At 56.0% G+C, this 27,400-nt stretch overlaps 2 protein-coding genes and 1 long non-coding RNA gene across 5 annotated transcripts; 1 reads left to right on the top strand and 2 right to left on the bottom strand.

Moving 5' to 3' along the window:
- Positions 1-1,202: 1,202 nt before the first annotated feature.
- On the top strand, positions 1,203-21,586 carry IGSF22 (immunoglobulin superfamily member 22). Its single transcript, XM_038569226.1, has 23 exons — positions 1,203-1,346; positions 3,205-3,338; positions 5,673-5,804; positions 6,205-6,341; positions 7,425-7,524; positions 7,607-7,646; positions 7,941-8,115; positions 8,762-8,875; positions 9,364-9,526; positions 10,148-10,420; positions 11,369-11,653; positions 12,406-12,530; positions 12,630-12,771; positions 12,935-13,231; positions 14,596-14,898; positions 15,694-15,867; positions 16,077-16,205; positions 16,850-17,146; positions 17,553-17,641; positions 17,743-17,935; positions 18,399-18,698; positions 19,822-20,151; positions 21,350-21,586. Exons 2-23 carry the CDS (start codon positions 3,230-3,232, stop codon positions 21,415-21,417), a joined length of 3,975 nt encoding a protein of 1,324 aa, XP_038425154.1. The 5' UTR covers positions 1,203-1,346; positions 3,205-3,229; the 3' UTR covers positions 21,418-21,586.
- On the bottom strand, positions 1,535-3,349 carry LOC111091576. The gene is made up of 2 exons (XR_005375821.1): positions 3,140-3,349; positions 1,535-1,948 (listed from the first exon to the last, which is right to left on the bottom strand). It is a non-coding gene; the product is annotated as an uncharacterized LOC111091576 (long non-coding RNA).
- A 1,177-nt stretch (positions 21,587-22,763) lies between the features above and the next one.
- Positions 22,764-26,978, bottom strand: TMEM86A (transmembrane protein 86A). 3 transcript variants are annotated; one of them, XM_038569229.1, is made up of 3 exons: positions 26,889-26,978; positions 24,637-24,901; positions 22,764-24,286 (listed from the first exon to the last, which is right to left on the bottom strand). In XM_038569229.1, exons 1-3 carry the CDS (start codon positions 26,907-26,909, stop codon positions 23,850-23,852), a joined length of 723 nt encoding a protein of 240 aa, XP_038425157.1. In that variant the 5' UTR covers positions 26,910-26,978; the 3' UTR covers positions 22,764-23,849. The 3 variants fall into 3 exon arrangements, with proteins under 3 accessions (XP_038425157.1, XP_038425156.1, XP_038425155.1); XM_038569228.1 differs by lacking the exon at positions 26,889-26,978 and adding an exon at positions 26,067-26,289 and having other exon boundaries at positions 24,682-24,901; XM_038569227.1 differs by lacking the exon at positions 26,889-26,978 and adding an exon at positions 26,067-26,282.
- Between the last annotated feature and the right edge of the window lie 422 nt (positions 26,979-27,400).

The raw sequence follows: 27,400 nt of genomic DNA, 5'->3' as shown, positions 1-27,400 counted from the left end.
CACCCTCTACACACACACACACACACACACACACACCCTCCCTGGTGCCACCTGTGGAGATTGGAAGTGTGCACCAAACTGATTTGGGCAGGCTTCTCCTGCATCACCACCCCCAACCCATCCAGGAGCTCTGGACCAGGGGAGCCTCAAGGACAGGTGTAGGAGCCTTCCAGAGAAAACAAAGCATCTGGCCGGCCACCAGCTCTGACAGATGGGCCAGAGAGGCCAAAGCTAGGGCAGAGAGACATTTAGGTCACACCCAGGCCCCTCCCTGTTGGCCCACCCACTTATCCCATGAGCCTTACATGTCCCAACAGCAGCTGCAACCTGGAAATTTCCCTTGTAAGGCCTGGGCTGAGAGTGGCCTCTCCCAAGGGGCCCAGAGATTCTGGCCCACAGCTCAGAACCTGAGCCATCCCTGACACCCCTGCTCTATTCTTACCCCTGCCCTCAGGGATGCAGCAAAAGTAGCTGTGGTGATGCTGCTGCTGGCAGGTGGGGTCACTCCAGGGCAGGACTGCTGACCAACCAGTAGGTCCTTAAAAGGATATCAGAACTCCGTGTGGGTTGGTCAAGGGTATGTGGATATACTATAATGAGGAAACACCCGGGGGGGCGCTCAAAGAGCCGGGATGCAGGTCCCAGAGCAGGGGGACATGCTCTCCAGCCATCCTCCAGCAGGAAGCTGGGCCCTCCCACCCTCTACCCAGATGAGAAGGATAGAGCTGTAGGAGGGGGAAAGGGGAGGGGAGCTAAGATTTCTATCTCCTCCCCCAGGGTGGCCCTGGGAGGCCACTCAAGCTGTGCAGGCACCGCACATGGAGTACAACATGAATGGTGTCCCCTGGATTTCTGCAAAATGGCAGACTTCCTGGACCCCGGCCCCACTGGCCTGTGGGCCCATGTACGTATGCATGTGTATGTGCGTGCTAGCACACGTACACGCGCGCGCACACACACACACACACACACACACTACCCGGAGCCCCTCAGCTCAGATGGGCCCCACCCACCAGCAGTGAGAACCCAAATCTCTGCCAACAGGACCACCGCCCTCAGACTCCTGCCCCCACGTCTGGTCCCGGGCAGTCCCTCCAGCCCTGGCTCCAGCCACACTTCCCCCATGCCCCGCCCCCCAGAGCAGTGCGCCAGTCTAGCTGGGGCAGCTGTGGAGCTCCAGTAAGGGATCGCCCCCAAGGGGCCAGACATTTAAGGAACCCGTGACTCCTGGTGGCTCCACTGTTGGGGCAAAAGAAGGAGACCGCCCGCCGATAGCCCAGGCATAACTGCACCCCCAAGGCCGTGGACACAGCATTCAGGGGTTAGGAGGAACTGGTCACACAAAGGTAAGGCTCCCCTCTTTCCTCAAGAAGGGGACAGAGCCGGCTGTCTTCGGAGCCCAGTGCAGGACAGCCAGAGTAACCCAAATAGCATGAGTGCGCTCCTTGGGGGGTCGCAGGTAGGAGCTACCCCAGGTGAGCTGTCGCACAAGGGAGACCTCATTTGCAGCACATAAGGAGATCACGGGGAAACATTTCCAAAGCTGTGACTCCCCGAGCAAGGGCGAGTGGGTTTCTTTTATTTACGGTCAGGATGCATATTTAGATAGGGGAGCCTTGTCATGGCTGGTAGAGGTGGGCATAAGGTTGCGCGTGCGCCCTAAGGAAACCTGCTCATATGTACGTTGTATGTTATGTAAAGGAGGCTTGTGCTGCTCCTTGGGTGGAGATTTCAGTATCATAATGAGGTGCAGGTAACTGGTTGCTCCACGGTCCATCTGCACAGGTGTGAGTCGGGAGTTGAGCTCAAACTGGTCTGGGTGGTCTGGGCCGCCCAAGCTCCTGTCCAGGCAGTCCTTACTGCTGGAGGGGTAGTTTTGGTTTCCATCACAGGATGTTAGGCCCCTCGGGTCTTTTGCCTGAGTGAAGAGATGAGCTGGGAAGAAGAGCTTAAAGGAGAATGTGGGACAAAGTTTTGATAAAGTTTCAGTGGGTACAAGCAGGTGAGGAGTAAAAGTCAGCTCTTGGGGTCTAGCCAGGTGACAGTCTCAGTACTCAGGAGTGGAAGCAGGCAGAGATATGTCATGGCAGGTGAGATGGAAGGTGAGCCTCGAACTGCCTGGCTCAGAACCAGGCTTTTGGATCCCTCCAGGGAAGTGGGCTGGGGGTCAAGAGGCCAGGATTCTAGTCTGAGTGACCTCGAGCAGGTGATTTCTCTCAGACAGCAGTTTCCTCCTATATAAAGTGTGGGTGGAAAAAGTGCCATGCTGGTTAAACAAAAATGGAACATCCATTCATCAAAATGCTCTGTAGCTGTTAGCAAGAATGCAGAAAATCTTTATGAACTGGGATGGAGAGCTCTCCAAGATGTATTAAGTGAAAAAGAAAGGGCGGAATAGGAATACCTGAAGTGCAAAAAGAGGACGAGGATAAAAATATACTTGTATTTGCATGAAGGAGCCTAGGAAGGAGCCGAGAGGCCACAAGTGCTTACATGTGGGGGGATGATTGGGAGATGGGAGCTCAGGAGTGGGAGGGAGCTCTTCATATAGATGTTTATATTGTTTTATTTATTAATTATGAGACTGGATTACTGATTTTTTTAAGTATAAGAAATGAAAAAAAAAAAAAGAAAGCTCAACCTCTGTCCTTTCCCAGTCACAAATGAAAGCAGAACTAATGAAACATGCTATCATCTGTCTTAGCATTCCACCGATGCCAGGGGTCCCCAGGGCCCAGGAGGAAAATGCCTGCTTCCTTCTAAGGCCCACTGTAGTATGGCTTAGTCAGGAAGTCCCTTCTTAGGTCTGACTTCATTCCCCCCTGATGAAATATTGGGCACCGCCTCCCTAGTTCCATGTAGCTATCACTCTGTATCCTCAGCTCCCCCTGGGCCTTACCCCTTGGATCCCTGGGTAAATCTAAGCCCTACATTCTCTCCCCCTGAGAGTTGGAATGGTTTGGGGTTACTTGGTGGGTGACAGGCCCACCAGTCCTCCAAACCATCCTGGGAAGGTGAGATACAAAGGGAAGAAAAGAGAGGCCAGAGAGAAGTGGCTTGCAGCCCTACTTCCCCTCGCCCTCCCCTTGTGTCCGCATGCCCTGTCCCTTCACACACACACACACACACACACACACACCTCTGGATCTCTCTCCTATTCCCTTCCTTGTCCTTCATGACCTCATTCTCTCCCTGGTCCTCCAGGTGAGTGCCCACGCCTGCTGTCACCATGACGACCATTCACCACAAGCAGCTGCTGCAGGAGCACGTGTCCATGGAGTTCTCGAGCTCCACCACCCACGTGCAGACCTTCTCCCAGACAACCAAGATCGTGGGAGGCAAGTAGACTGGGCGGAAGGGGGGATCGGGAAAGGGCAGCCTTTCTTCCTCTGCATCCACCCCCTGGGGGTGGCCTCAGTCTCTGTGAGTACTGGGCCCCTCAGGAGCCCAAGGTACAAAGAGCAGCCCTCTCCTAACCTGTGCTTTGATAAAGCTTCAGCCCCTGGGATGTTCACCCACAGATCAGATCTTCTGAGAAACAGCTTAGGAAAAGCCAATCACGTGAATGTGTATGAGCGATGGAGGAGCTTCATTGTTTGAGGAGATCAGAGCCGTAGGCTAATGGATGTATATCCGATGGCCGACTTTCGGGCACTGAGGAAGCTAGGGAAGTAGCTACCGTCCTAGGTATGAGTAATGCTGACCCTGCTCCACTTAAGAAACAGGAGATTTGGAGCTGCCAGTGCAGAGAGGATGAACACATAAACAAGTGACCTAAGCTTCCAGGCTGTCAACCCTTGGGGACCAGGCTTGGGGGAGAGCAGATCCAAGGGAAAGCTGAGAAATGGTCTCAGAGCAGAACACATTGTTTTAGTCATGTCTCTAGTGGAAAGTGATTAAAAGGTGGCCAGGGGCCAGGATATCCAATATCTCCTCCCTGGTCACTGCCCCTCCCTCAAAGTCCTGGAGGGGCCGAGTCCCTCAAACTGCTGTGTGCACAGGGGTCAGGGCCAGATGAACGCTCTATACCAACTCCTCCCGGACAGCAAGCCAGGGCAAGTGCAACAGCTGGAACTCAAGACCAGAAGCTGCAAACTCAAGTGATTATAGCAGTGATTCTGAGCCCTGGCTGCACAGTAGAATTATCTTAGTGCAGCAGGGAGTGAGGAAGGGGAATGAAAAAATAGCAATACATAAGTCTGGGGTGTGTGTGTGTGTGTGTGTGTGTGTGTGTGTGTGTGTTTCCAGCTCTCCAAAGATTCTAACACTCAGCCAGAGTTTAAAACCACTGGCCAGCCGGGTCCAGGCAGGGAATGTAAATGCAGAAACAAGACTAAGGGAACCACAGAGGACATGCCCCACCCACAGAGGCCCCCACTATTCACCACCCACTGACTGTTGTCATATAGGGATTATGAGCTCAGTGGTGAGAATCCAGAAACCTGTCTTTTTATGTGAAATCTCTTAATTTTTAGATATAGGGCTACTTTTGTTCAACCGTCGAAGAGATCAAATAAAACACATCTGCAGGTCAGGTGCAGCCTACACACTGCTTCCAGCTTGCTATTTAAAACCAGGACTTCTTTTTTTTTTTTTTAAGATTTTATTTATTTATTCATGAGAGATACACAGAGAGAGGCAGAGACACAGGCAGAGGGAGAAGCAGGCTCCCTGTGGGGAGCCCAATGTGGGACTCAATCCCAGCACCCTGGGATCAGAACCTGAGCTGAAGACAGATGCTCAACCACTGAGGGCTAAAAGCAGGGCTTCTTAAGACATTTTTTGCATCTCAGTCCTTCAGATTAGTTGTGATAATAGAGGCACCTACTTCACTGGGGTATTGTCAGGATTAAATAAAATAACCTCTGTAATGTGTTTAGCACAGTTCCTAACACGAGAAAAGTACTCTGTGAATCAGAGCAATTGTTTTTAACTGTCAGCTCACGGGCCAACAAGATTTTTCGTAGTGTATACAGCAAATACAACTTTTCATTCTCCAAATACAGAGTGACCTTCCCACATTGAATACGCTCTCGCAGATAAGGAGATTCCCACTATGGCCCCCCTGGAGTGGGAATGTGTCCTGTTCCTCACTCAAGAATCATTACTACTCCCATTGCAATCACTGCAGAACCACAGAACTACAGCAGAGCTCAAGTAAACTATCAGGCCTCCCTAGCAGAGGGCCCCCGCCTCTTAACACTACTGGGGGACCAGACCTTCCAGGAGGGAAGCCCAAGAGATCAAGAACCCCCCTCAAAAAAAGGAAGTCTCTTTTTTAAAAAATTAGGGGGCACCTGGTTGGCTCAGTGCTTTAGGCGTCTGCCTTCGGCTAAGGTCATGATTCCAGGGTCCTGGGATCGAGCCTCGCCAGGGGCTCCCTGCGCAGCGGGGAGTCTGCTTCTCCCTCTTCCCCTTGCTTGTGCTCTCTCTCTTTCAAATAAATAATAAAATTTTAAAAAAGAAAAAAAGGACCCAATAATAAAGGTAAGAGGGGTTGGCTCCCCCTGGTGCTTGGAATTTGCCCTAACACAAGGGCTCCTGACTCCAGTCCTGTCGGGCCCAAGGTCCCCACGCTGGCCTCCGACAGGGCCCCGGCAGCAGAGATGGGCCCTCGGAGCCCAGCCGAGCTCCGCCTGGGGCCCATTCTGACCTCTCACCTGCCACCACAGAGGAAGTCGTGACAAGCAAGTCCTCGAGCACCGTGGAGTTCTTCAGCTTGGTCACTCGGAGTTCTGACATCCCACCGGGCGAGAGCGTCCCAGAGTTCGTGGAGAAACCCCACCCGGTCACCGCGTCCGAGGGTGCGCACTCCCCGTGTCGCCCCCACACCCCTAAGTGCTTCCCGTTCGTCTCCCAGTGCCCCCACCAGCACCCCTGACCACCCCCCACCCCTGGACCCCACCAGCACCCCCCCACCAACCCCCACCCCTGGACCCCACCAGCACCCTCCCAACCCCCACCCCTGACCCCACCAGCACCCCCAACCCCCACCCCTGGACCCCACCAGCACCCCCAACCCCCACCCCTGGACCCCACCAGCACCCCTAACCCCCACCCCTGGACCCCACCAGCACCCCCAACCCCCACCCCTGGACCCCACCACCGGGCTGCGCCAGGCTGAGGGTCCCTCCCCGCCCAGGGCGGAGGCAGGGTGCAGGCAGGTCTGCCTGGAGGTGAACTTGCATCCCGCGCCCACTGCAGGGGATAAAGCCATGTTCCGAGCCCGGGTGCAGGGAAACCCCAAACCCAACATCTCCTGGAAGAGAGAGAGCGGCATCCCCATCAAGGAGTCGGCCAAGATGTTCTACGACAGCATTAACAAGGAGCACGTGCTGAAGGTGCGGGGACCCCAGCCTGAGACGCAGTTAGGGATGAGGCCAGAGGCAGGGACCCAGGGCATGCCGCAGCCCCCTTGTGGACCAGAGGGCCACGGGGCGGCCCCAGAACCGGGCCATGGGACATGAGGCTGTCACTGGCCGAGAGGAGGGGAGGCTAAGAGAAGCCGGGTCGGGAGCTGGGGCCTAGCTAGAGTGAGTAGGGTAGGGGACCAAAGTCAGGGGCGCGGCGAAGGAGAGCTGGGCAAAGCCCAGGAGGGGCAGGCCCACCAGGAAGAGATCCAGCTGTTCCAGAGGTGAGAGCCAAAGGGAAAATGAGGCCAAGCATGTGGGCATGACTAGATGGGGCAGGGCCGTGGTGGGAGGAGGGCAGGCTAAATTAGGGCTGACAGGGACAGGGGGAGGAGCTGAGTATAGTGTAGGGGTGAGGCTCAGGAGTCCTGGGCCCTTCAGGGGAGCCTTCCAGAAGACGCTCACCAAGGGCTGATTATCTTTAGATCTAACCAGCTTCTGCAACCTCTGGCTCCCTTGAGGGAAAGGAGGGATAAGTCCGGGGAGACTCCCATTTGGTTCTGCCAGGATATACCGTTGTGAAGGGCAAAGAGCCTCCCCTCTCCCCCACAGACAGAACTCGGTTCCTTCCCCTCCCATGGTCCTATTACTGGACTCTGAGCCCCACAGAGCGCACACAAGCTGCCGAGTCCCCCTACCGGCCACCCCTTATACAAATTCATTCAGCGAGCACCTTCCGAGGCCCCACTGGGCTGTAAGTGCCATCCGGGCAGGTGCCAAGGCAGCCTAATTCACCAGTTTGCTCAGGCTCGGCCCAGTGCCTCCCTCGTACAGAGGAGTACTTAGGTGTTAAAGAAGGAATACTCATGCCAGTGGCAGAAACTGCTCCTAGTTACAACTCAGAGTTAGTCCCTATCTTCTAGCTCACAGCCTAGAAGGAGAATCCCATGCAAAAGCATACACCCAATGCTCAGCTCCTCTCCCACCCACCCCCATGCCCTCCTCCTTTCCTTTCTCACAGAAAGTCTCCCTGGGGTCCCCCCCTCCCTCACTAATAGCCTGACTCTGATACAGCTGGAGCCACTGACCTCCGATGACTCTGACAACTACAAGTGCATTGCAAGCAATGACCATGCAGATGCCATCTACACCGTGTCCTTGCTGGTGACAGAAGGTGAGCCAGCTCCCTCCTCCTGGCCTTTCCTCTCAGGGACCAGACTCTCCCTGTCTGACCCTGATCATCTCTCTGTCCTCAGGTCAAGAGAAAATGGATTTCAAAAAGATGTTGAAGAAGAGGTGAGACTTGGACCCAAGCTTGAGCTTGTAAATAAACCCTCATGTGTTTGCAAAAAAAAAAAAAAAGAAGAAGAAGAAGAAGAAGAAGTGAGGCTGGGAAGCTCCTCTGCCTGGGGTGCTGTCCCTCTACCATCCAGGCTAGAGCTTCTCGAAGGTCTTTCAGCAGGGCCCTGAGTTAATGGTCCAGGAACCAAGAACCGATGAAGTAGGGAGGGGAATCTCAAGGTTAGGAGAGGCTCCCTTTGTCTTCAGAGGGAGGTACTGAGTCCAAGCTTGGTACCCACCTCCTTGCAGGGCACCCCCTGCTCCCAAGAAGAAGCAGAAGAAGGGAATAGGTGAGAAAGAGATGCTGGAGATTTTGTCCAAGGTGCCCAAGAAGGACTTTGAGAAGGTCTGCATGGAGTACGGCTTCACCGACTTCCGGGGCCTGCTCAAGAAGCTCAAAGAGATGAAGAAAGTGGAGGTGGAGGTCAGTGCCTATAGTGGGGCAGGGGTCTGCAGGCCAGGGTCTGGGTCTCTCCAAAAGTGCTAGTGCCTGTGCGTCTCCCAGTGGCAAGGCCTCTCCACCCTGCACACACATGCTCAAAGGCAAGAGCAGGAAAGGAACTTGCCTTCCTTTTATGTCTTCTCTCTCCACAACCCCCTCACGTGCTTTTGCATGGACTCCGGAGTCAGACAGACCTGGATTTCAAATCCCAGCTCTACTGCCTTATTAACTATGTGAACTTGGGCATCTCTCTGAACCTCAGTTTCTCATTTGCAAATGAAAATTCTACTTTCCTCTTCCATTTGTTTTTGTGTTGTCATCATTCATTCATTCAACCAACTCACAATTATTAAGCATCTACACCAGATTTAGAGAACTTACGTAATGGGCCCAGGTACATAATGACTGTTCCACGAATGGTGGCTCATTCTCATCATGCATCACATATCTGTCTCCCCCTAAGTCTTGCAGGCTTTCAGTGGCAGGAAGTCGGGGGGAAGCATAGCTATCCAATCAGCCTAGTCATTTCTCCCCCAGACCTTTAGGGGGTTCCTCCAGAATTGCGTTAACAGACTGGTCAGGCTCCAGATGTCCCTTCACCTGCCATTTTATTATCACAATCTCACAGACCATCCGGATTCTGAAGCCCCTGGAAGACATACAGACCAAGATTGACACCACTGTGGTCTTTGACTGCATCATGGAGCTGAAGGATCCCAATGTCAAGATGATATGGATGAAGGTGGCGTGGGGGCACCTAGGCAGGGCCTGCTCGGCAATATCATTTCCTCTCTTCACCTCCTCCCTTCACAGACCCCCTTTCATTATCCATCAACCAGGTCCCTTCCTCCAACCCAGGAAAAGGATGCCTGTTGGTATGATTGAAACTGGCTGAGAGCTGGGCTTTATTCTTAGCTGTTCCATCATTTTGCTTTTTCATTTGCAACAGTTACTTTCCTCTCTTTGTGCCTCAGTCTACCCATCTGAAAGGCTGCAGGAGGTAGTCCTGAAGGTCACATTAAGAGTTCAGGTCTCAGGGGAGGCAGGGCTCCTGGGTTCCACTGTGCCAGATGATGAGGCTAAAGAGATCTCAAGGGTCTCTGGTGTGTCTGGGGATCTTAGAGAGGTACACATGGCACCCCCAGCTCAGGCTGGCCTTGGGAAATGGGGACCTCTGGAAGTCTCCTCCTAAAGTCTCTCATCAGCTTTTCTACCTGTTTCATGAGGCAGGGTAATGAACCACTGAGGATCCAGTACTCCCTAGGCAAGTATGATGTGAAGCAGATGGGCACGAAGCACATGCTTGTTATTACAAACGTGAATATGAATGACGCAGACACCTACAGCCTGGTCGTGGGTGACAAGCGGATGACAGCAGAGCTCACAGTGCTGGGTATGAATGTGGGCATCAGGGGGAACCAGGAGGACACAGTCAGGTTGAGGGAGGAATAGCTGGGGAGAGAAGACTGTGGGGCTATGCAAGAGAGGACTGCATAGGGATGGACATTAATGGAGGTGGGAAACGTGGGGGACAGGACTATGAGACAGGAAGTGCTATGGGGCAGTGTGGCATCGTGGTTAAGTGCACGGTCTCCAGAGTTAGATTACTGGGGTTCAAATCCCAGCTTCTGTCATTATGAACTTGTGATCTGGGACAAGTTATTAACTGTTATTTGCCTCAGTTTCCCCATCTGTAAAATGGAGAATAATAGTAAAATCTACCTACATGGGAATTGGATGCATTAATATGTGCAAATTGGCTAGAATAGTGCCTGGCACAGATCTAAATGTACGTAAGTACTTTTTTAAATTGCCGTGTTAACATTACTGGGGAGGAGACCATACGAACATCATGTGGTAGGGGTTCACAAGCAGAATGAAAGGAAGGATGCTTTGCCAGTTGTGGGCTACAGGAGACCAGTGATCCTTGAATCTCCATGTCCCCCCTCAAGACCACACCCCTCAGGAGAGACCGGGCTGCAGCCCAGTGACTGCCCCTCCTACTCTTCCACAGATGAGCCACTAAAGTTCTTGGGAGAGATGAAGCCAGGGAAGGTGACAGAGCGCCAGACAGCTGTATTTGAGATCCGCCTCTCCAAGAAAGTGCCTAACTTTGTGTGGAAGTTCAATGGGAAGGAGCTGAAGAGGGACGAGAAGTATGAAATCACAGTGTCTGAGGATGGTCTGACTCACACGCTTAAGATTAAGGATGCCAGACTCAGTGATGCCGGCGAGTTCTCTGCTGAAGTGGGGGACCTGGTACAGAAGGCCCAGCTCACTATTGACCGTGAGTGGTTGGACCAGAGCTTTAGGGGTGGGCCTCATGCCACAGTCACCTCCATGTGGGCAGTTATCCTCCCATCCATCCATCCATCCATCCATCCATCTCTCTTTGCAAGGCCCTGTAATGGGTACTAGAAAAACAGGAGGTTCTCTTCTCCACTAACTCCTAGTGTAGTGGGGGAAGCAGGTGTGAAAATGGAATTAGAACATAAGTTCTCAAGCAAAGAGTCTTATGATCTAGTTGGGGGATCGTGGGTCAAGAAATGATTAGCCTTTCTGGCTCTAATGTCATATATTATAGCCCTTCACTCTTAACCACTTGCATTCTTACATTAGAGCAAGTTTAGAGAGCTACCCATGATGCTGGGTACATCAAGAAGCATGTCATACATGTGAACCGCGCTTGACACGTGTGACATGGAATCGTCATGGCTGTGATGGAGGGAGACACAGAGGTGGTGGGAACCCAAAGAAGGGGCACTACTTGGTAATGTCAGAAAAGACGTGATGAGGTGATGTCCAAGCTTTAGCAAGAAGAACAAAAAGGAGTTCAGCTTTCCGCAAATGGGGAAGAAGAGAGGAAATTCTCAACAAAGAGAACAGCATGTGTAAAGGCCCAGACACCAGAAAGACAATGCAGTTATGGCTGGAGTTCCAAAGGGGCATTAGAGATATTGACTGACGTGCTGTGAAGGAGGTGAGAGTTGTTAGCCCATTTTATATATGAGGAAACTGAGACTCAGAAAGTGAATGCATTGCATACAGTCAGCTAGCAAGTTAAGGGGCAGAGCTAGGACTCTTCCTGCCAGTTACCTCTATAGATCACATGTTGCACACGTCCCATGTCACAAGTCCCTGTGTTTCTGGGACCAAAAAGAGAAGCAAGGTAGCATGTAGCTGCAGAAAAGGGATGTTGGGGGTTGGGTGCAGATCCAAGCCTACCTGTCCGCAGGCATCCCCATCAAGTTTGTGAGAACCCTCAAGAATGTACGTGTGAAAGAGAGAAGCCGCGCATGCCTCGAGTGTGAGCTGACATCCAAGGATGTGACACTGCACTGGAAGAAGGATGGGCAGCTGCTGGAACGCAGCACCAAGTACAGCATGAGCCATGAGGGCAAGCGAGCAGAGCTGGTCATTGAGGATGCACTTCTCAGTGACAGTGGCGAGTACACCGTGGTGGCCATGCAGGATGGAGACCCCACTGAATACTACAGTACTGCCATAGTCACCGTGGAGGGTACACATCCACCCTGTCAGTCCCCACTGACCAATCCCACCCAACCCTGACAGTTCCCTACCAGGGACACTGATCAGCCCCCTACTGACTCCAACCCTCCTCAGACTATGATCAATTTCTACCTCCCCACTCTGACCACCCCATCTCCCAATTCTGACCATCTCCATGACCTCCCAGGCCCTGACCATCTCTACCTCCTAGACCCTGATCATACCTCATCTCTTGAACTCTATCCAAAATCCCTCGACTTTATCCATCCTTCACTTCCAGGCTCTAAACAGCCCTAGCAGCCCTGATCATCCTATACTCCTTGACCCTGCTCAGCCCCTACTCACTAGCCCTGACCACTCCCCACTGACCTTGACCACCCTCAACTCCTAGAAACAGTCTAGCATGACCATAAGGAGCCATCCCAACTCCCCTAACTACCCACATCCCCACCATCTATTCCCCTTCTTTAGCTAAGCATCCTAAGACCCCACTGACCATCCTCCAATGATAAGCCCCCCGTTGGCCATTTCCCAATGCAAGGGACTTTTCCCCAACCTCCCACCTACTTGCTCCAGTTCCTCCCTCCACCCGACCATTCACCAACTGCTCACTGACCATTCCCAAACCCTCTGCCAATCCTAAATTACTTGGATAGACGTGGCACCCCTGCCTCTTCCCTTAGCCATGACCACCAGACGTTTTCTGTAAGTCCCTTCCCGCCGCCAGCACCCTAACTCAGCCCATGCACCCCTTCTCCCCAGAGCGTCTGGCCACAGTGAAGAGCGGGATGTCCGACGTGCACGCGGCCACCGGGAGCCCGGCTGAGCTGTGCGTAGTGCTCAACGACGAGAAGGTGGAGGGCGTGTGGCTGAAGGACGGCAAGGAGGTCCGAGGCAGGGGCTGGAGGAGGGGACCAGGCGGCCAGGGGTCGACTGGGCGGACGTTGGTTGGCACTCACGCCCGGCCCGCCCCCTCCGCCTCCCAGATCACCGACTTGCCGGGCGTGCAGATCGTGAAGCAGGGTGCGGTGCACAAAATCATCTTCCCCAATATGGGCCCGGAGCACGAGGGCAAGTACACTTTCCGGGCCAAGGGCGCAGAGAGCGAAGCCTCGGTATTCATCGCAGGTAAGGCCGCCGTCCACTCGCGGCGAAACTCATCCACGCCCGGCCGGCCCGCGAGCCAGCGCAGAGCTCTTCCCCGACCCCCGCGGGGTCCTCCTCCACCCCTCGTCGCCCCACTCCACCCCCCGATCCCTGCTGGGCCAGCCTGCTCCGCCACCCCCTACAGATCCTCCTACCATCGACCCGTCCATGCTGGAGGCGCTGGCCGCGCACCCCGTGACTGTGAAGGTGGGCCACACGGCCAACATCAAGGTGCCCTTCCGGGCGAAGCCGCTGCCCAAAGTGACGTGGTACAAGGACGGCGTGGAGGTGACGGAGGAGGAGCGTGTGTCCATGGAGCGCGGGGAAGACCAGGCGCTGCTCACCATTTCAAACTGCGTGCGTGAGGACAGTGGCCTGGTTCTGCTCAAGCTCAAGAATGACCACGGCACAGCGACAGCCTCTCTGCACCTCAGCGTGCTGGGTGAGGGCAGGACCCTGGCTGGGCTGGGCTGGGGGACCTGCAGCTCAGCGCTCCCCATGGGGCTAGAGCTGGAGAGGGGGTTGACAATGGGGTTGGCGTGCTGGCTTTGCAGCCACAAGCCCACTTTCCAACTCCTGATTTTGTGGCTCTGGGCAATTCAAGGCACCTTCTGAAGCCTCAGTTTCTTCTTACCTGCAACAGGACGATTTGGTTTTTGTTTGTTTTTTGTTTTGTATCTATTTCAAGTGAATCTAAGGCACTTAGCAGTGTACAACACATAATAGACCTTCCAGTATTAAGTGTTGTCATTGACGTGGAGATGAGGACATGGTTGGAAGGCAGAAATGAAATGAAAGAGGTGGGGCTTAGGGATAGAAGTGAAGTTGGTGGGGAAGTTTTGGGGGTTGAAGTGAAATGGAATCATGGGAGGTAATATAGGATTGAGGATAAAATGATGCTGGAAAAATGAAAGGGGGGCCACCTGGGTGGCTCAACAGCTGAACATCTGCCTTTGGCTCAGGGTGTGATCCTCGTCCTGGGATTGAGTCCCACATCGGGCTCCCTGCATGGAGCCTGCTTCTCCCTCTGCCTGTGTCTCTGCCTCTCTCTGTGGGTCTCTCATGAATAAATAAAATCTTCAAAAAAAAAAAAAGAAAGAAAGAAAGAAAAAGAAAAATGAAAGGGGGTAGGAATGGGATTTGAGATGGGTCTGAACATAAGGCTAAGGAAAGAGATGAGAGGCTGGCCTTACTGAGCTCGTATTCAACATGTAACACACACACCCCACACCATCGAGCTGTGGACTGAGAAAGTTTGGGTTTCAGTTCAACTCAGCAGATGACTGAGCCCTTCTGTGTTCTCAGTGCTGAGGACACAGAGATGGAGGTATCCCAGCAGTCTCTCGACCCAAAAGGGGTGAAAACTAGCTGACGTGTAATTATAATGTAAGATAAACTATCAATACCGGAAAGCACTGGAGTTCTGGAAGCTGAGAGGAGGGGTGATCTTGTCTGGAAGGACACAAGGGGAGGGTGGGGGTATCAGCTAAGGCAGGGGCTCCCCAGATCCCCAGTCCACTCATGCCTAGACGAGTGAGAGTTTCAGGCGGCCAAGGCTCAAACTCTTTGGGCAAGTCTTACCAGGAGGGGCAGTGAACACAGAGCAGGGTGAGGGATCCAGAAAGCTCCCTGGAGATTCCTGGAAAGCCTCGGTATTCGTGGCAGGTAAGGTCGCCGTCCACTCGTGGCGAAACTCCTCAGTTAGTGAGCGGATCTAACTATGCCCCAGTTTGGCTGGACCTCCGGCAGGTGACATAAAGCCTTTCTGATCCTTTGCTCCCATTCTGATGCTATCGTCTTCCGCAGACCGTCCCAAGCCTCCCCAGGGCCGGGTGGAGTTCCTGGAACTCTCTGGAAGCTGTGTGCACATGAAGTGGAAGGCCCCGAAGGACAACGGCGGGCGGCCTGTGACGCAGTTCATAGTAGAACGGAGGATGGTCGGCAAGAAGTCCTGGATTAAGATAGGCGAGGTGGACAGCAAATTCACGAAATTCTCCACCAACAAGATAGAAGAGGGGAAAGCCTACCAGTTTCGTATCCTGGCGGTTAATTCGGAAGGAGTGAGCGACCCGCTGGAGACGGATGAAGTGTTTGCGGGAAATCCCATCGGTCAGTGACGTAGCCCCTGCCCAGTGGGAAGCTCAGTGGTCAGGACGGGGTCTTCAGACAGTGAGGAATGCCAGTCTGTGGGGCAGTTCCCTGGGGTCCCCTCTCTAGCTATCCTATGGGACAGACGGAATCCAGACTAACAGCAGAACATCGTCTCGGGCAGGAATTCTCGACTTTTCTCAGATCACATGCACGGCACACTCCGGGGCGTATAATCAGAACTGCATTCAATTCCAGGGAAATGACGCCACTTGTTTCTCCATTTCAGAAATCATCCCAAATGCGAAGGGAAGTGATGTTGTTTTAGAGATAACCTTGAATCTATCCTTTTTTTCTCAAAGAAAACCCTTGACAACATTGGCATTTTAATTATGAATGCTAATTAACTACTTGTAACACTCCTCCCGATTGGTCTCCATGTCTCCATGCATCAAGTACCTTAAGATGCTGGAAAAATGAAAGGGGGGCACTGTGGCATTGGGGATGACTCAGGTTGGAAGATGCGAGTTGGTGATTCTCAGTCTTGGCCACACAGTAGAATCACCTGAGGTCTTGAAAAGCATGCCGATGCCTGGCCTCCACTCCAGGCCAAATAAACTAAACTATCTGGAAGTAAAACCCAGCCATTGTTTTTGGTGATGGTATTTTTTTTCTTTTTTAACTTCCCACTTGTTAAGAGTTAAGAATCAATCATTGGATTTTTTTTTTTTTTTAAGGAGAGAGCCAGAGATCAGCATGGGGTGGGCAACTGTCCACATGCTCTCCCTTCTGACCTCTGCCCTCTGTCTCCCACAGAGCCTCCTGGTCTTGCCTCCCAGCCTCAAGTGACTGATGTGACCAAAGAGGCCATGACCATTACATGGAATGCCCCAACCCAGGACGGGGGAGCCCCAGTGCTTGGCTACATTGTGGAGCGGAGAAAGAAAGGCAGTAGCCTATGGGTGCCAGTCAACAAGGACCCCATCCAAGGTGAAGTCCTAGGGAGAGAGGCCCGGGAGGACCAAGGGAGGCTTTGCTGGGTGGACCTATGTACCTCTGCTACCCTGAACATATTCCATTCCCCAGTTCCTTTGGGGTTTTTAATAGCAACTCATAACCCCCTCTTCCATGTCCTCCCACTCTCTGGTCTCCCATCTCATGGATCCCCTGCCTCATGACCCCTTAAATTCCCATTTCAGACACCAAGTGCACCGTGGATGGTCTCCTGGAGGACACAGAATATGAATTCCGAGTTATAGCTGTGAATAAGGCAGGCCCCGGACAGCCCAGTATGGCATCCAACTCAGTGGTAGCCAAGGACCCCGTCAGTGAGTAGGGGGGGTGCCAAGTCCCAATATAGTAGAATTAGACCATTCAAGGTAGACAGCAGAATTCTTCTCTGGGAAAGTCTAACAGGATGACCCCTCCACACAGTGTCCACTTTCTGGGAGCTGCCAGCCTAACAAGAGGAACAGGATTCACACACAAAAGAAAGCCAGCAAATAAAGATTGAGAGTCAGTGAAGAAAGAGGCGGGGTAGAAAAAAAAAGTTATAAAACTTTGAGCGTTTCTGGTTAGGTTAAGGTGGTGGAGGCATGTTTGAGGGTTGTGTAGGGCTATCGGGTAGATGGTTGGGAGAGTGCCGAGCTTAGGAGGTGAGATGGGGGTAATACACATGAATGGATGTGGTGGAGATGGTTGGGCTAAAAGGTGGAGTTTAGAACGTAGGGGGATTGAGGGTATAGGGTATGGTGGATTTGGAGGGTATTAACTTCAAGCATGAAAGGCTGGAGCCAGTGAGAGAATTGAATCTGGTGGTTATTGAGTGTTCAGTGTTGGTGCTCAAAGTGTAAAGTGGGAGTTGGAGGCAGTAGTGGTGAAAGTTAGGATTCGGGGTTACTGACTGTGGGAACTGGGCATGGGATGGAGTACAGATGAGTCGGAAGGCCAACTGGATGTCTGTGCCACCCAGAACCCCCAGGCCTGGTGCAGGGTCTGCACGTGTCTGATTCCTCCAACTCCAGCATCTCCCTGGCCTGGCGGGAGCCTGCAGAGGGAGACCCCCCCTCCGGTTACATCCTTGAGATGCGGGCGGAAGACACTAAGGAGTGGTCCAAGTGCACAAAGATCCCCATCTCGGGCACCTGCTACACGGTGGGAGGCCTCACCGAGAGGCAGAAATACTTCTTCCGAATCCGGGCTGTGAACGAGGCTGGGGTCGGGGAGCCTGTGGAGCTGGATGAGGGGGTCCGTGCCATGCCCCCACCAGGTGAGGATGCAGAGAGAGCTGGGGTTTAGGCCCCAACATCCTAGCATCCTGGGTGATGCTCTGATCAAGAAGTCATCCATACCTGCACCTGGACAGAGCTAGGGGTGACCCGTCCCCACCCTCAAAAACCCACTCACTGTATGCCAAGTAGTATCTACTGTGTGCCAAGGGAGGTGTTAGAAATATAGAAACAAATGAGACAGGACATGCCCTAGAGTCTTACATACTAATAAGGGAAAACAGATGAGGAACAACTAGATGCTTTGCAGCGCTGGGGCTGCCCGCTGTCTATGCGGCCTGTCGTGAGAGCTTGGAGGAGAGGTTGGGAAAGGCTCTGGCGGGAGGTTTAAAGCTGAGTCTTCCCAAGAGAGAGGTCCATGGCCCCACCTCTGTGTCCCCATCGCAGCTGCCCCCAAGTTTGACCTCAGTGCCCGGCTGAAGAGTCACATGGTGGTGCGCGCTGGGACAGCCCTCTGCATCCACGCTGCCTTCTCTGTGAGTCGTCCCAGACCCTGGCCCCCAGATGCCCACCGCCTAACCAAGACGGCCAAAATATCACCTGGTTGACCCCAGTGCCATCTCCGGTCACCCCGCAGGGCTCACCACCACCCAATGTAATCTGGCAGAAAGACGGCATCCCCACCAAGGGCCGGGAAACCATCACCAAAAGCAAAAACCACTCCCAGTTCCTCATCAACAGCACCAAGCGCTCCGACTCAGGGGTGTACCGCATCTTGCTGCAGAACGAGTTTGGAGAAGCATCCTATGACATCCACGTGCGTGTGACAGGTAAGACAGCAGGCGGAGGCCTCGGGGAGGCAGCCTTGCACACACTTGCAAAATATAGCTCCCCACCGCTGGAGTCCCTGGCCCTGCGGAGTCATGCCTCGAGATGGTGAAGGCTTCTCGGGCACCACAGAGCAAGACGTGATTGGCCTTTGCCTTCATGGGGAGGTTTGTTTCCACTTTTCTAAGCACTTTACTCGACGTCCCTGTGGTAGTTTTTGTCAACCCTATTTTGCAAATGGGGAGAGGGGTCTCAGAAAAGATAAGTAACTTGCCCAGGTTCACGGGGCTGGTAGGCGGCAGCGCTACACCCCAGAAATAGTTCCTGCTGCCTCCCAAACACCAGCGGCCTGAACTCAAAGGGACATTATCTACCCCACACTCCATAGGGCGTGGCAGGTGGCCGGGGCGGGGCACATTCTTCAGGCCCCCAAGGGCGGCCGATGCACCTTGTGGCTCTTCCCAGATTTCCCACGGCCGCCCACAAACCTACAGCTGTTTGAGGAGGTCCCCAACACAGTGACTCTGACCTGGAACCACAGCCCTGACGTGCAGGAGGACAGCGAGGCCCACTACGTGATCCTGAAGCGGGATGCCAGCACCGCCACCTGGTTCACGGCCGCCGACCACGTGTTCAGCAACAAGTACACGGTGACCGGGTTGCTCCCCGGCAGGAAGTACTACTTCCGAGTGGTGGCCCGGAACGAAATTGGTGACAGCGACCCCCTTGACTCCAAGGATACCTGGCACGTCAACAAGGACAAGAGTGAGTGGGGGCCGGGGAGGGGGGGGACTCGGGGGTTTGGGTGATACCCCCTGGCTGGCAGGGATGACATGGGCCTTGCCAGGGGGAGGAAAGATTTGAGGTACCATCGGAGAGCCAGGGAGGGGGGAAGGCCAAGGTCAGGGATGCTGGGAAGGGAAGCAGCAGCACTCCCAAGCCCAGAGGAGATACTTTGTGGGTGCTCTGAGGGGTGGGGCTGAGGTGGAGGTGCCCCTGGGCGGGGAGTGGAGAACTGAGCACGACCCTGGGACCCTCGGGGCGAGGACTGCGGAGGGTCTCCCAGGAGGACGTTCAGGGAGGGAAGGGGTTAAGGGTGGAGCCAGGGTCGGGAAACTGAGGCGGTGCCCAGCCCGAGGAGGCTGAGACGTCGCGGGGGCAGCCCGATGGGCCAGAAGCTGGCAGCGGGAAAGAAGTCAGGGCTCCTGGGTCTGCAAAAGGGGAAAAGAAAACCACGCGCACCTGGCTTTGGTCGGGGACCCTGGAGTGACAAGGGCCCGGAGGGGGCGGAACGGGAACCTCAGGCACGAGGGTAAAGGCGCAGGCTGCCGGGGCCTGGGCTGCGGGGGTCCGGGGTGCGGGGCTCCACAGTGAGGAGGTCCGGGGTGCGGGGGTCCGGGGTCCGGGGTGCAGGGCGCCGGGGTCTGGGGCAAGGGGGTCCGCGGTGCGGGGGTGCGGGTGCAGGGGTCCGGGGTGCCGGGCGCGGGGCCCAGGGTGCAGGGTGCGGGGGTCCGGAGTGCAAGGGTCCGCGGTGCGGGAGTCCGCGGTGTGGGGGCGCGGGGGTCCAGGGTGCAGGGCGCGGGGGTCGGAGGCGCGGGGGTCCGGCGTGCGGGGCGCGGGGTGTGGGTGTCCAGGGTGTGGGGTGCGGGGCCTGGGGTGCGGGGGTCTGGGGCCCAGGGTGCGGGGGTGCAGAGGTCCGGGGTGTGGGTGTGGGGTGCGGGGCCCGGGGATGCGGGGCGCGGGGATCCAGGGTGCGGGGGTCCGGGGTGCGGGGGTCCAGGGTGTGGGGTGCAGGGCCCGGGTTGCGGGGGTGCAGAGGTCCGGGGCGCGGGGGTCCGGGGCCCGGGGTGCGGGGCGCGCTCACGTCCGCCGCGTCCCGCCCGCGCAGTCGAGGACCTGAGCGCCAAGCTGAAGCCCTACCAGCAGAAGGACTGGCGCCACGCGCCGCGCTTCGTGACCCCGCTCAAGCCGCACACGGTGCTGCGCGGCCAGGACTGCACCATGACCTGCGCCTTCCTCGGGAACCCGCGGCCCACGGTGACCCTCTACAAGGGCGACGTCAACATCACGGCCAACTCCAAGTTCTGGTACAACTCCACCAGCGGCGTCTGCACGATCGTCATCCCCACCTGCACGCTCAAGGACAGCGGCGAGTACAGCGTCCTGGTGGAGAACGAGCTGGGCAAGGACCGCAGCAGCTGCGCGCTCACGGTCTACGGTGAGGGCCCCGCGGGGCGGCCCGGGGGTGGGTGGGGGTGCGCCCAGGCGGCCGGCTCCTGGCACGGCTTTTTCATCTTCTCCAACATCAGGGGGTGTAAACACTCACCCCCTGGCCAAAGGGGCACCTCTCTCCCATCCTCTGGATGTCCTTTGTTAGGCGCCTGGCCCCTGCAGACTGGGGAGTCTGCAATCCCTCGGCAGATTGTAGCCCTTGGGGGGCCTAGACTTGCTTTGCACAAGATACTGGTGATTAGGCCTAAACCGGACTCACCAGTCGCAATCTCTGCAGCAAGGTTCTGGAAGGAATTTTTATGTTTACAGTATTTTACAGGTGATTCTGATAGGGAACCAAGCATGAAAGCGGCTGGATAAGGATAGTTGGGAAATACAAATGGGGGAAGGACCGAAGGGAACCCTAGTGGAGACCCTTCCTCTGCACAGGGCACGCCTCTGCTAGTGTGTGTGCCTATATTTCTTCCTACACACTATCTTCACAACTACACGGCTAGTGACATGAAGTCTAACTGCAAAGCTGACCTGCCCTGCTCCCTTCTTGCTTAAACTCCCTAACTTTTCCATGATCCTCCTGAGAAAATCCCAGCCAGCAAGGCTCCCCACAGTCCCCTGCGCCCCACATCTACTTCTCCAGCCTCATCCTCTGCCACTCGCTGGACTCTCCGTGGCAGTCCACTGTGTCCTGCGGTAGGTGCCTTTCTTTAGGGGAAAGTACCGTGTTCTGTTGCTCTGTCTCTCAGATACCCAGCCAGGTGTCTGGCACTGAGATGATGCCTCCAGAGCGGCTGCTGAACTGTGCGACAGAACTGGGCCAGGGAAGGCATGGTGGGAGACACCCAGCTTTCATTCCACAGCTAGAGAAATCCCTGACAACTTAATTCTGGTTGTAAGCTCATGGGCCCAGGGCCCTGGCTCCACTGCTCTCCAGCCGTGTGACCTTGGCAAACCACTCTGAGCCTGTTTTCTCATCCATTTCTTAGGGCCGTTTGGAGGCTTAAATGAGATAGTGGATAGAAGTGCCTGGCGCGATGCTTGGCAAATATTAAGTGTAGAATAAGAACTCTTGGTCCCACACTCTCAGCTGACCTTGGGAGACTGGGGCCCTCACTGCACTTCCAGCAATTTGGAGGCTGCCTTCCAACCAACGTTGACACTGACAAATACTTGTTTTGCTCTTTCAGACAAAGATGACAAGTCAATTCTAGCATCAGTCACTGAAAGTCTGCAGAAGTCAAAGTACCTTATGTGAGCTCTGGCCCAGGCCAAGCATCAGGAGGATATTGTGAGGGCCTATCCTGTTGTTTCTGGGCCTCTTCTGTGCGTCGCCCCAGTGAGGGTGACCCCGTTTGCTCTCTGGTGCTTGTCCGCGTAAACAGTCCATGAAGTGAAAGCATGGGACAATAAACTGACTAAGCTCAGCCCTGCCTGTTCCTGAGGGTGATGTGCAGGGACCAAGGACATGGACTTGGGAGTGGATGGGGGCACACGGAGCATGGACCCCAAGTCACACTTACCTTGAATGTGACTGGCCTTGGCTTGCCTTCCCCTCCCCGGCAGCCCCAGTGCACCCTCCCCTCCCCTCAGGGCAAGGTTAAACAAGTCCTAATAGGCTTTATCCTTCTCCTGGTCCTTCCCCCACCCCCCTTTCTTCACCAGGTGTGTCGTTGTTGTTGTTGTCATCAGAGTTCTGGGGTTTGAAGGGATCAGGGCCTTGCCTCTTTAGTGTCCAGGATTCCCACTATTTCAGAATTAGTGCATCTCAGAGCTAGAAGGGATTGGTCACCCAGCTCACTAGGTTTCAAACTTAGGTTTTACAGCAGAATTCTCTCTTTAACCAAAAAAAAAAAAAAAAAAATCATAAGAAACTACTGGACTTCAAACAAAGATAGGGGGATCTCTGAGCCTCCCTCCTCTACTTCTTTCACTGTCTCCCCCCAACCAGAGGTCTCTAAAAATCCTAATTTGAAAATCATGAATTCACCCATCACTGAAATGGGACTAAGTCTCCTCTATCCAGTCCTTACTACTCTACACCCTCTCGGCTAAGGGCACATTCACCACCACCCAAGACTTCCCTCTCTGCTTCTGGGTCAGGCAACTGCCCATTAAGATGCAAATGCCCCTGGTGCGGAGTGACTCCACTCCATTGTTTAGCCAAGGGCTTCCCATCTAAAGTGCAAATCAACCAATCTAATCTCCCTCCTCCCCACTGTTTGACTGAGCTCAGAGTCCAAGGAGAGAGGAGACGCTAGAAGGGAATCTGTATCACTCGAGCGGGCAGCAGTAAAGGCCACTGAGTAACCACGAATTCCCAAAGGTGCCAGGCACCCGTGCACAGGGCAATGCATCCAGGAGAAACTTGGATGGTGGCAAATACTACCCATCCCCCATCCTCCGGAACTACATCCTCACCCATACACGTGACCAAGGAAGTGAAGGCCCATTCCAACCGGCACCATGTCACCAGAGCCAGGGAGCCAGCCTGGCGCCAAGACGCACTGGCCAGCACTGTGACCCAAGCTGTAAGGACATCCAGGGCCCTGGCACCATGCCCCCATACCCTCCTCTCCAGGACAGGCACATGCCACACAGGGAGATAAGCAGGCCAGCGATGGCCCTTGGTTTTTATTTTTTTGTTCACGTAAGCAGCAAGGGATAGAGTTGTCCCACCCATCCTTGCTCCTTTTGCATTGAATGTGCCTTAGGTCTTAAGACCCTAGAAAGTCATCGGAGGCCCCTCCTCTCACTCTCAGTGCAGAAGGGACAGAGAGGAAAGCACTGATGGAGGCAGGGTGGGGTCCCAGCTCTCTAAGCTAGGCTCAGCACCCCCTCAGCAACTCCCTGAGGCTCTCTCCCTATAAGACTTAGACAGCAGGACAGAGACAGATGGCAGAGCAAGACATAGACAGGCTGGGAGACAGACCACACACACACACAGACTCACGTGCACAGACACACAGACAGGCTGGCCCCTTCCTTTGGCATGGTTCACCCTAGCCCTGGGGATAGGGTCCTAAGGGTAGTGGTAGTAGGCCTGCACGCTGGGCTAGCCTCTGAGAGAGATGGGACCAACCAGAATCCTTGGTAACCCAAGCCCCCAGGCCAATGAAGTCCCCAGTCTTGCCTACCCGGACAGACACCCCTTCATCTTCCCACCCAACACTTAGAAATTGAGATTGTTCAAGTAATAAGGAGAGATGAAGGAAAGGGAGATTCCATCCTCATCCAGTCTTCCCAACTAGGGGCCTGCAAAAGGGGCTTCAAGCCCTGGGCTTGGGTCATCTCAGCTCAGATTTCTCCCCTCTTCCCTTAACTGTGCAGATTACAAAGAGTGGGAGTGGGTGAGTCAGACTCTTCCATCTAGTAGAAGTGGGAGGCGGTCAAGACACTGAGCACCATCACCCTCCAGAGGGGTTTTGACAGTCCCGATGGGGTTAGAGGTGGGGAAATATCTAATTCTGGCCCCAGGAAGGAGAATTAGGCTGGCTCTTTTCAGCTCTCAGAATTGTTCCAGACCACCAGCTTTGCTAGAGAGATCTTTTTCTGGCTTACCCCCTCACTTCTACATTTTCCGGGTGGTATTCACTGCCGCAGGTGAGACCTACAGCCATCCTGACCCAGTTCTTGCAGGTTCTAGACCCCCGTCCCAGAAGAAGACAGGGGTAACCAGACCCTGGCCTCTCAGTTGGCCTTGCTCAGTCTGTAGTCTTCCATTGGCTCCCGGCTTTCAACAGCTGACAGGGCGATGAGCATCTGGGCAGCGTAGTAGGTGGACATGATGAGCGCCCGGGAGTAGGGCACGAGGAAGCAGAACTTGTTGAGGGCGATGGTCAGGTCTGAGATGATAAAGAGCACCGCACCACTGCCTGCTGCCAGCTCAGTCCAGCGCCAGGCTGCCCCGACCAGCCGCAGTCCTGCCATAGCCCGCCAGCCCATGAAGCCGATCAGGGCCACATAGACCCCCACCAGATAAGTGAAGGCATCTGAGAGGCACGGGTAGAGGAGAGCATAGGCCAGGCAGGACAGCACTGCCATCACCAGACCTGTCCGTAGAGCCAGTGGCCGCATGCCAAAGGCCGAGGCGTAGAGCATGTGGGTCACGGCAAACATCAGCAGACCTGGGAGTGAGAGGGGATGAAGGGATGCTGAGGGCAGGCTCAGGTGAGTCATGGGGTGGGGGCAGGAGGGGAGTGCTTGGGATAACCCAGGAGCTTTGTCTGGGGAGTATCCGGGGTGGGAAGAAACCCACAAAGATATACCCGCCCCTTCCCCTGAGGAACTCCAGAACTGATCACCAGACCATCTGTAAGGTAATCCTCCAACCAGGGCCCCACAGTCTTCGTCCTCAGAACCCCTCAGATCCTCCATGTTCTTGTTCCAAAGCTCCCTCTCCCAAATCCTTGCCACCTAAGACCCTCTAAGCACCCAGCCCCAGGATTCCTCCCAGGCAGCTACTGTGGCAACTGACCATGCACAAAGTAGCCCTGGTCCTGCCAGATGAGGAAGGCATCACCTAGAGCGGAGAAGACGAGCCCCACAAAGATGCGGGTGGCACTGGGGTGGGCCAGCAGGAATCCTAGGCCATGGGCCAGAAGGAAGAGCCAGAGGCAGAAGATGGGCAGGCACTTGATGAGGGCGCTGACCCACGATGGGCTGGTCGAAGGCAGCCAGAGCACAAAATACACGCAGGTGGCCTTGAAGAAGGGCACCAGCTTGGGTCCCTCACTCTTCACCTGGAGGACACAGGACAAGGGCAGCACTCAGCACTTGGAGCTCAGAAGCCCACGAAGGTGTTCAGAGCCAGCACCCTCGACCCAGACATACACCCCAGAGCCAGACCCACCTCCCGAGGAGAGAAGACACACACAGAGAAACCCAGTTTGGCCTGCCCCAACCACCCAGCGAAGTATGAACATTCCCATCACCACCCTGAGGCCTAACTGATTAGGAAGGGGGAGGGCTCCCCCGTTCCTGCGGTCGGTTGGCCCGTGTGCATTCTTGACCCAAAGCAGGACCAGAATAGTCACTCACTGAGCAGAAAACAGATCTTGGGATAAAGTCCCCTCCTACAGGCAATGTTTCTGCCTTCCTGGCCCCTCCCTGTCCTTCCCCAAAGCCCCTTTAACCCCTCTAGGCCACCAGCCGTCTGGAATGGAGTGCAGTCAGCAGGAAACCACAGAGACACCACAACTAGCCAACTCGTGATCCTCCGCAGTGGGGCCAGGGCACAGGCTTAGGGCCCTGGCAACACCCTGAGAGTGCCAGGAATGCGTGAGGGTGGGTCCTCCGCCCCGACGGGCTCTCTCCTAGGCCAGTGTGCTCCTCAGCCTCCACTCCAGCTGCCCCTAAAGGTACCAGCCTAAAGGTACCATCAAGAGCAAGGAGAGGAGACAGGAGTGCTGGCTGGAGAACGACTTCAGGGATTGGGGAGTTGGGGGAGGGGGGCGCTGTCTGTTGGTCCCTCTCATTTCCCAGAGAACAAGAGCAACTCGAGAGCTCATCAAAAAGAGAGGCAGGAAGCAGGGGAGGGGTTCTCTTTCCAGCTTTTGATCTGAAGCCAGCAGACTGGCTGGGAGGAGATGTGGAACTGAGAGGGAGAAGTTAGAGCAGCTGACTCGGCCTCAGCCCGATGAGGGGGGAGGGCAGCTCCAGAAAGGTGTGTCCCAGGCCACTCCGGATCCTCTCCAAGCTGAGGGAGGGGGCTAGCGCAGACACTCTGGATCTGTGATCTCCTGGAGCTCCTTTCCTGGGGCTTTGGGCACAGGGTCTCTGCGGGCGATTCAGAACTGCCGAGGTTCCCTGTATACACACGCTCTGCCCTAAATGATTGTGCCTCTGGCTGGGTGAGCTGTCCAGCACGAGGCTCGGGGACACCCTGACTCCCACACCGCCGGTTACCTGAGGGCGGCTCAGACCGTGATGAGGGAGGCTGGGAAGAGGCAGATGGTGGGTCCAGGATCCCAGCCTGCCCTTGCTCCGCCAGGGGTGAGGGCAGGGAGAGAAGATGACTAAGTCCCTTCCTACGGAGATCTCCCCCATCCAGGCTCAGCAGGGCAGGGGCAGGGGCAGGGGCAGGGGCCGAGGGGCAGCCCGGCCCAGACCACCGACCCCACAGTCCCTGGCTCCTCCCAGCAGCCACCTGCCAGGCCTCGGGAGCATCAGCGCCCGCTCCACACCCGTCCCCAGCCCCGAGTTTCCCATAAGGAGAAACAGGCCGGAGCAGCAGCCGGGGAGGCTCGGCCAGTCCCGGAGAGCCCGACACCGACCCGGGCTCCAGCTGAGAACGTCTCAGAGGAAGGGATGTCAGGAGCGAAGGGCCCCGCTGCTCGCACTCGGGGGCACCCCCCGCCCGGGCCCGGGCTTGCTTCTACGAGGCGGACCCGGGTCCGGGGGAAGCGGTGCGGGCCGGGGTCCCCGGGAGGTCCCGGGAGGCCCCCGCCGCCCCGGGGTCGGCCGCGCGCGGTCCCGGTTCTCGCCCCGCCGGCCGCGTCACACACACGGCACCAAAGTCACGCTTCCGAGTCACGTGCCCACTGTTTTCCTCCCTCCCGCCGGGGCGCGGGCGCTGCGCGGGGAGGAGGGGCGCCCGGCCCGGGACCCCCGCCCTTGCTCGGCCCCGGCGGCCCCGGCGGCCCCGGCGGCCCGGCCTGCCGCAGCCCGGTCCCCAGGCCGGGGGGCGCCGGCCGCGCCGGACACCGGCTCGCTCGCTCGCTCACTCACCACAGTGACCGGGGACACCATGGCGGCGGCGGCGGCGGCGGCGGGACGCGCCCGCGGCCGGGAGCGGAGGCCGAGACGCAGCGGAGCCGCGCGGACCCGCACTGCCTCCCGCTCGCCCGGCGCCGGGGTTCGGGCTGCGATCCCTGTGACGTCACGCCGCGCGCGGCCAATGAGAGGGCTGGAGCCCGGGGGCGGGGCGTCCGAGGGGGCGGGGCGTCCGAGGCCCCGCCCCCGCCCCGCGGGGCCCCCCCCCCCCCCGCCCCGCCGGGGGACCCGGGGCCGGGGCGCCCGGGCCGTGACCGCGGCCGTGACCCTCGGGGCTGGGCGAGGACCGGGCCCGGCCGAGGGTCCCACGCTCCTGTCGGGCACACACTTCCCATAACCCGGGGGGTAAAGGCGGGGCCCTTCAGCCTTCAGACACGCAGCTCCCACGCACGCACCTGGGATCACACACCGCCTGCCTGCACGCGTCCACACGGACACGCCGCGGTCAGGTGCGCACCGCCTTCGGC

Source organism: Canis lupus, chromosome 21 (genome assembly GCF_011100685.1).
Source record: "Canis lupus familiaris isolate Mischka breed German Shepherd chromosome 21, alternate assembly UU_Cfam_GSD_1.0, whole genome shotgun sequence".
In the NCBI taxonomy this organism is placed as follows: Eukaryota; Metazoa; Chordata; class Mammalia; order Carnivora; family Canidae; genus Canis; species Canis lupus.
This window is presented reverse-complemented; position numbering and strand designations above follow the sequence as displayed.

Coding starts and splice junctions, on each gene's coding strand:
- TMEM86A (XM_038569227.1), bottom strand. CDS start 26,207: ATGGGGGAGATCTCCGTAGGAAGGGACTTAGTCATCTTCTCTCCCTGC. Junction 24,902..26,066: donor ACGGTCTGAGCCGCCCTCAG/GTAACCGGCGGT, acceptor TGTGTCCTCCAG/GTGAAGAGTGAGGGACCCAA. Junction 24,287..24,636: donor CCAGGGCTACTTTGTGCATG/GTCAGTTGCCAC, acceptor TCTCACTCCCAG/GTCTGCTGATGTTTGCCGTG.
- IGSF22 (XM_038569226.1), top strand. CDS start 3,230: ATGACGACCATTCACCACAAGCAGCTGCTGCAGGAGCACGTGTCCATG. Junction 8,116..8,761: donor TGAAGAAAGTGGAGGTGGAG/GTCAGTGCCTAT, acceptor ACAATCTCACAG/ACCATCCGGATTCTGAAGCC. Junction 18,699..19,821: donor GCACGTCAACAAGGACAAGA/GTGAGTGGGGGC, acceptor CCGCCCGCGCAG/TCGAGGACCTGAGCGCCAAG.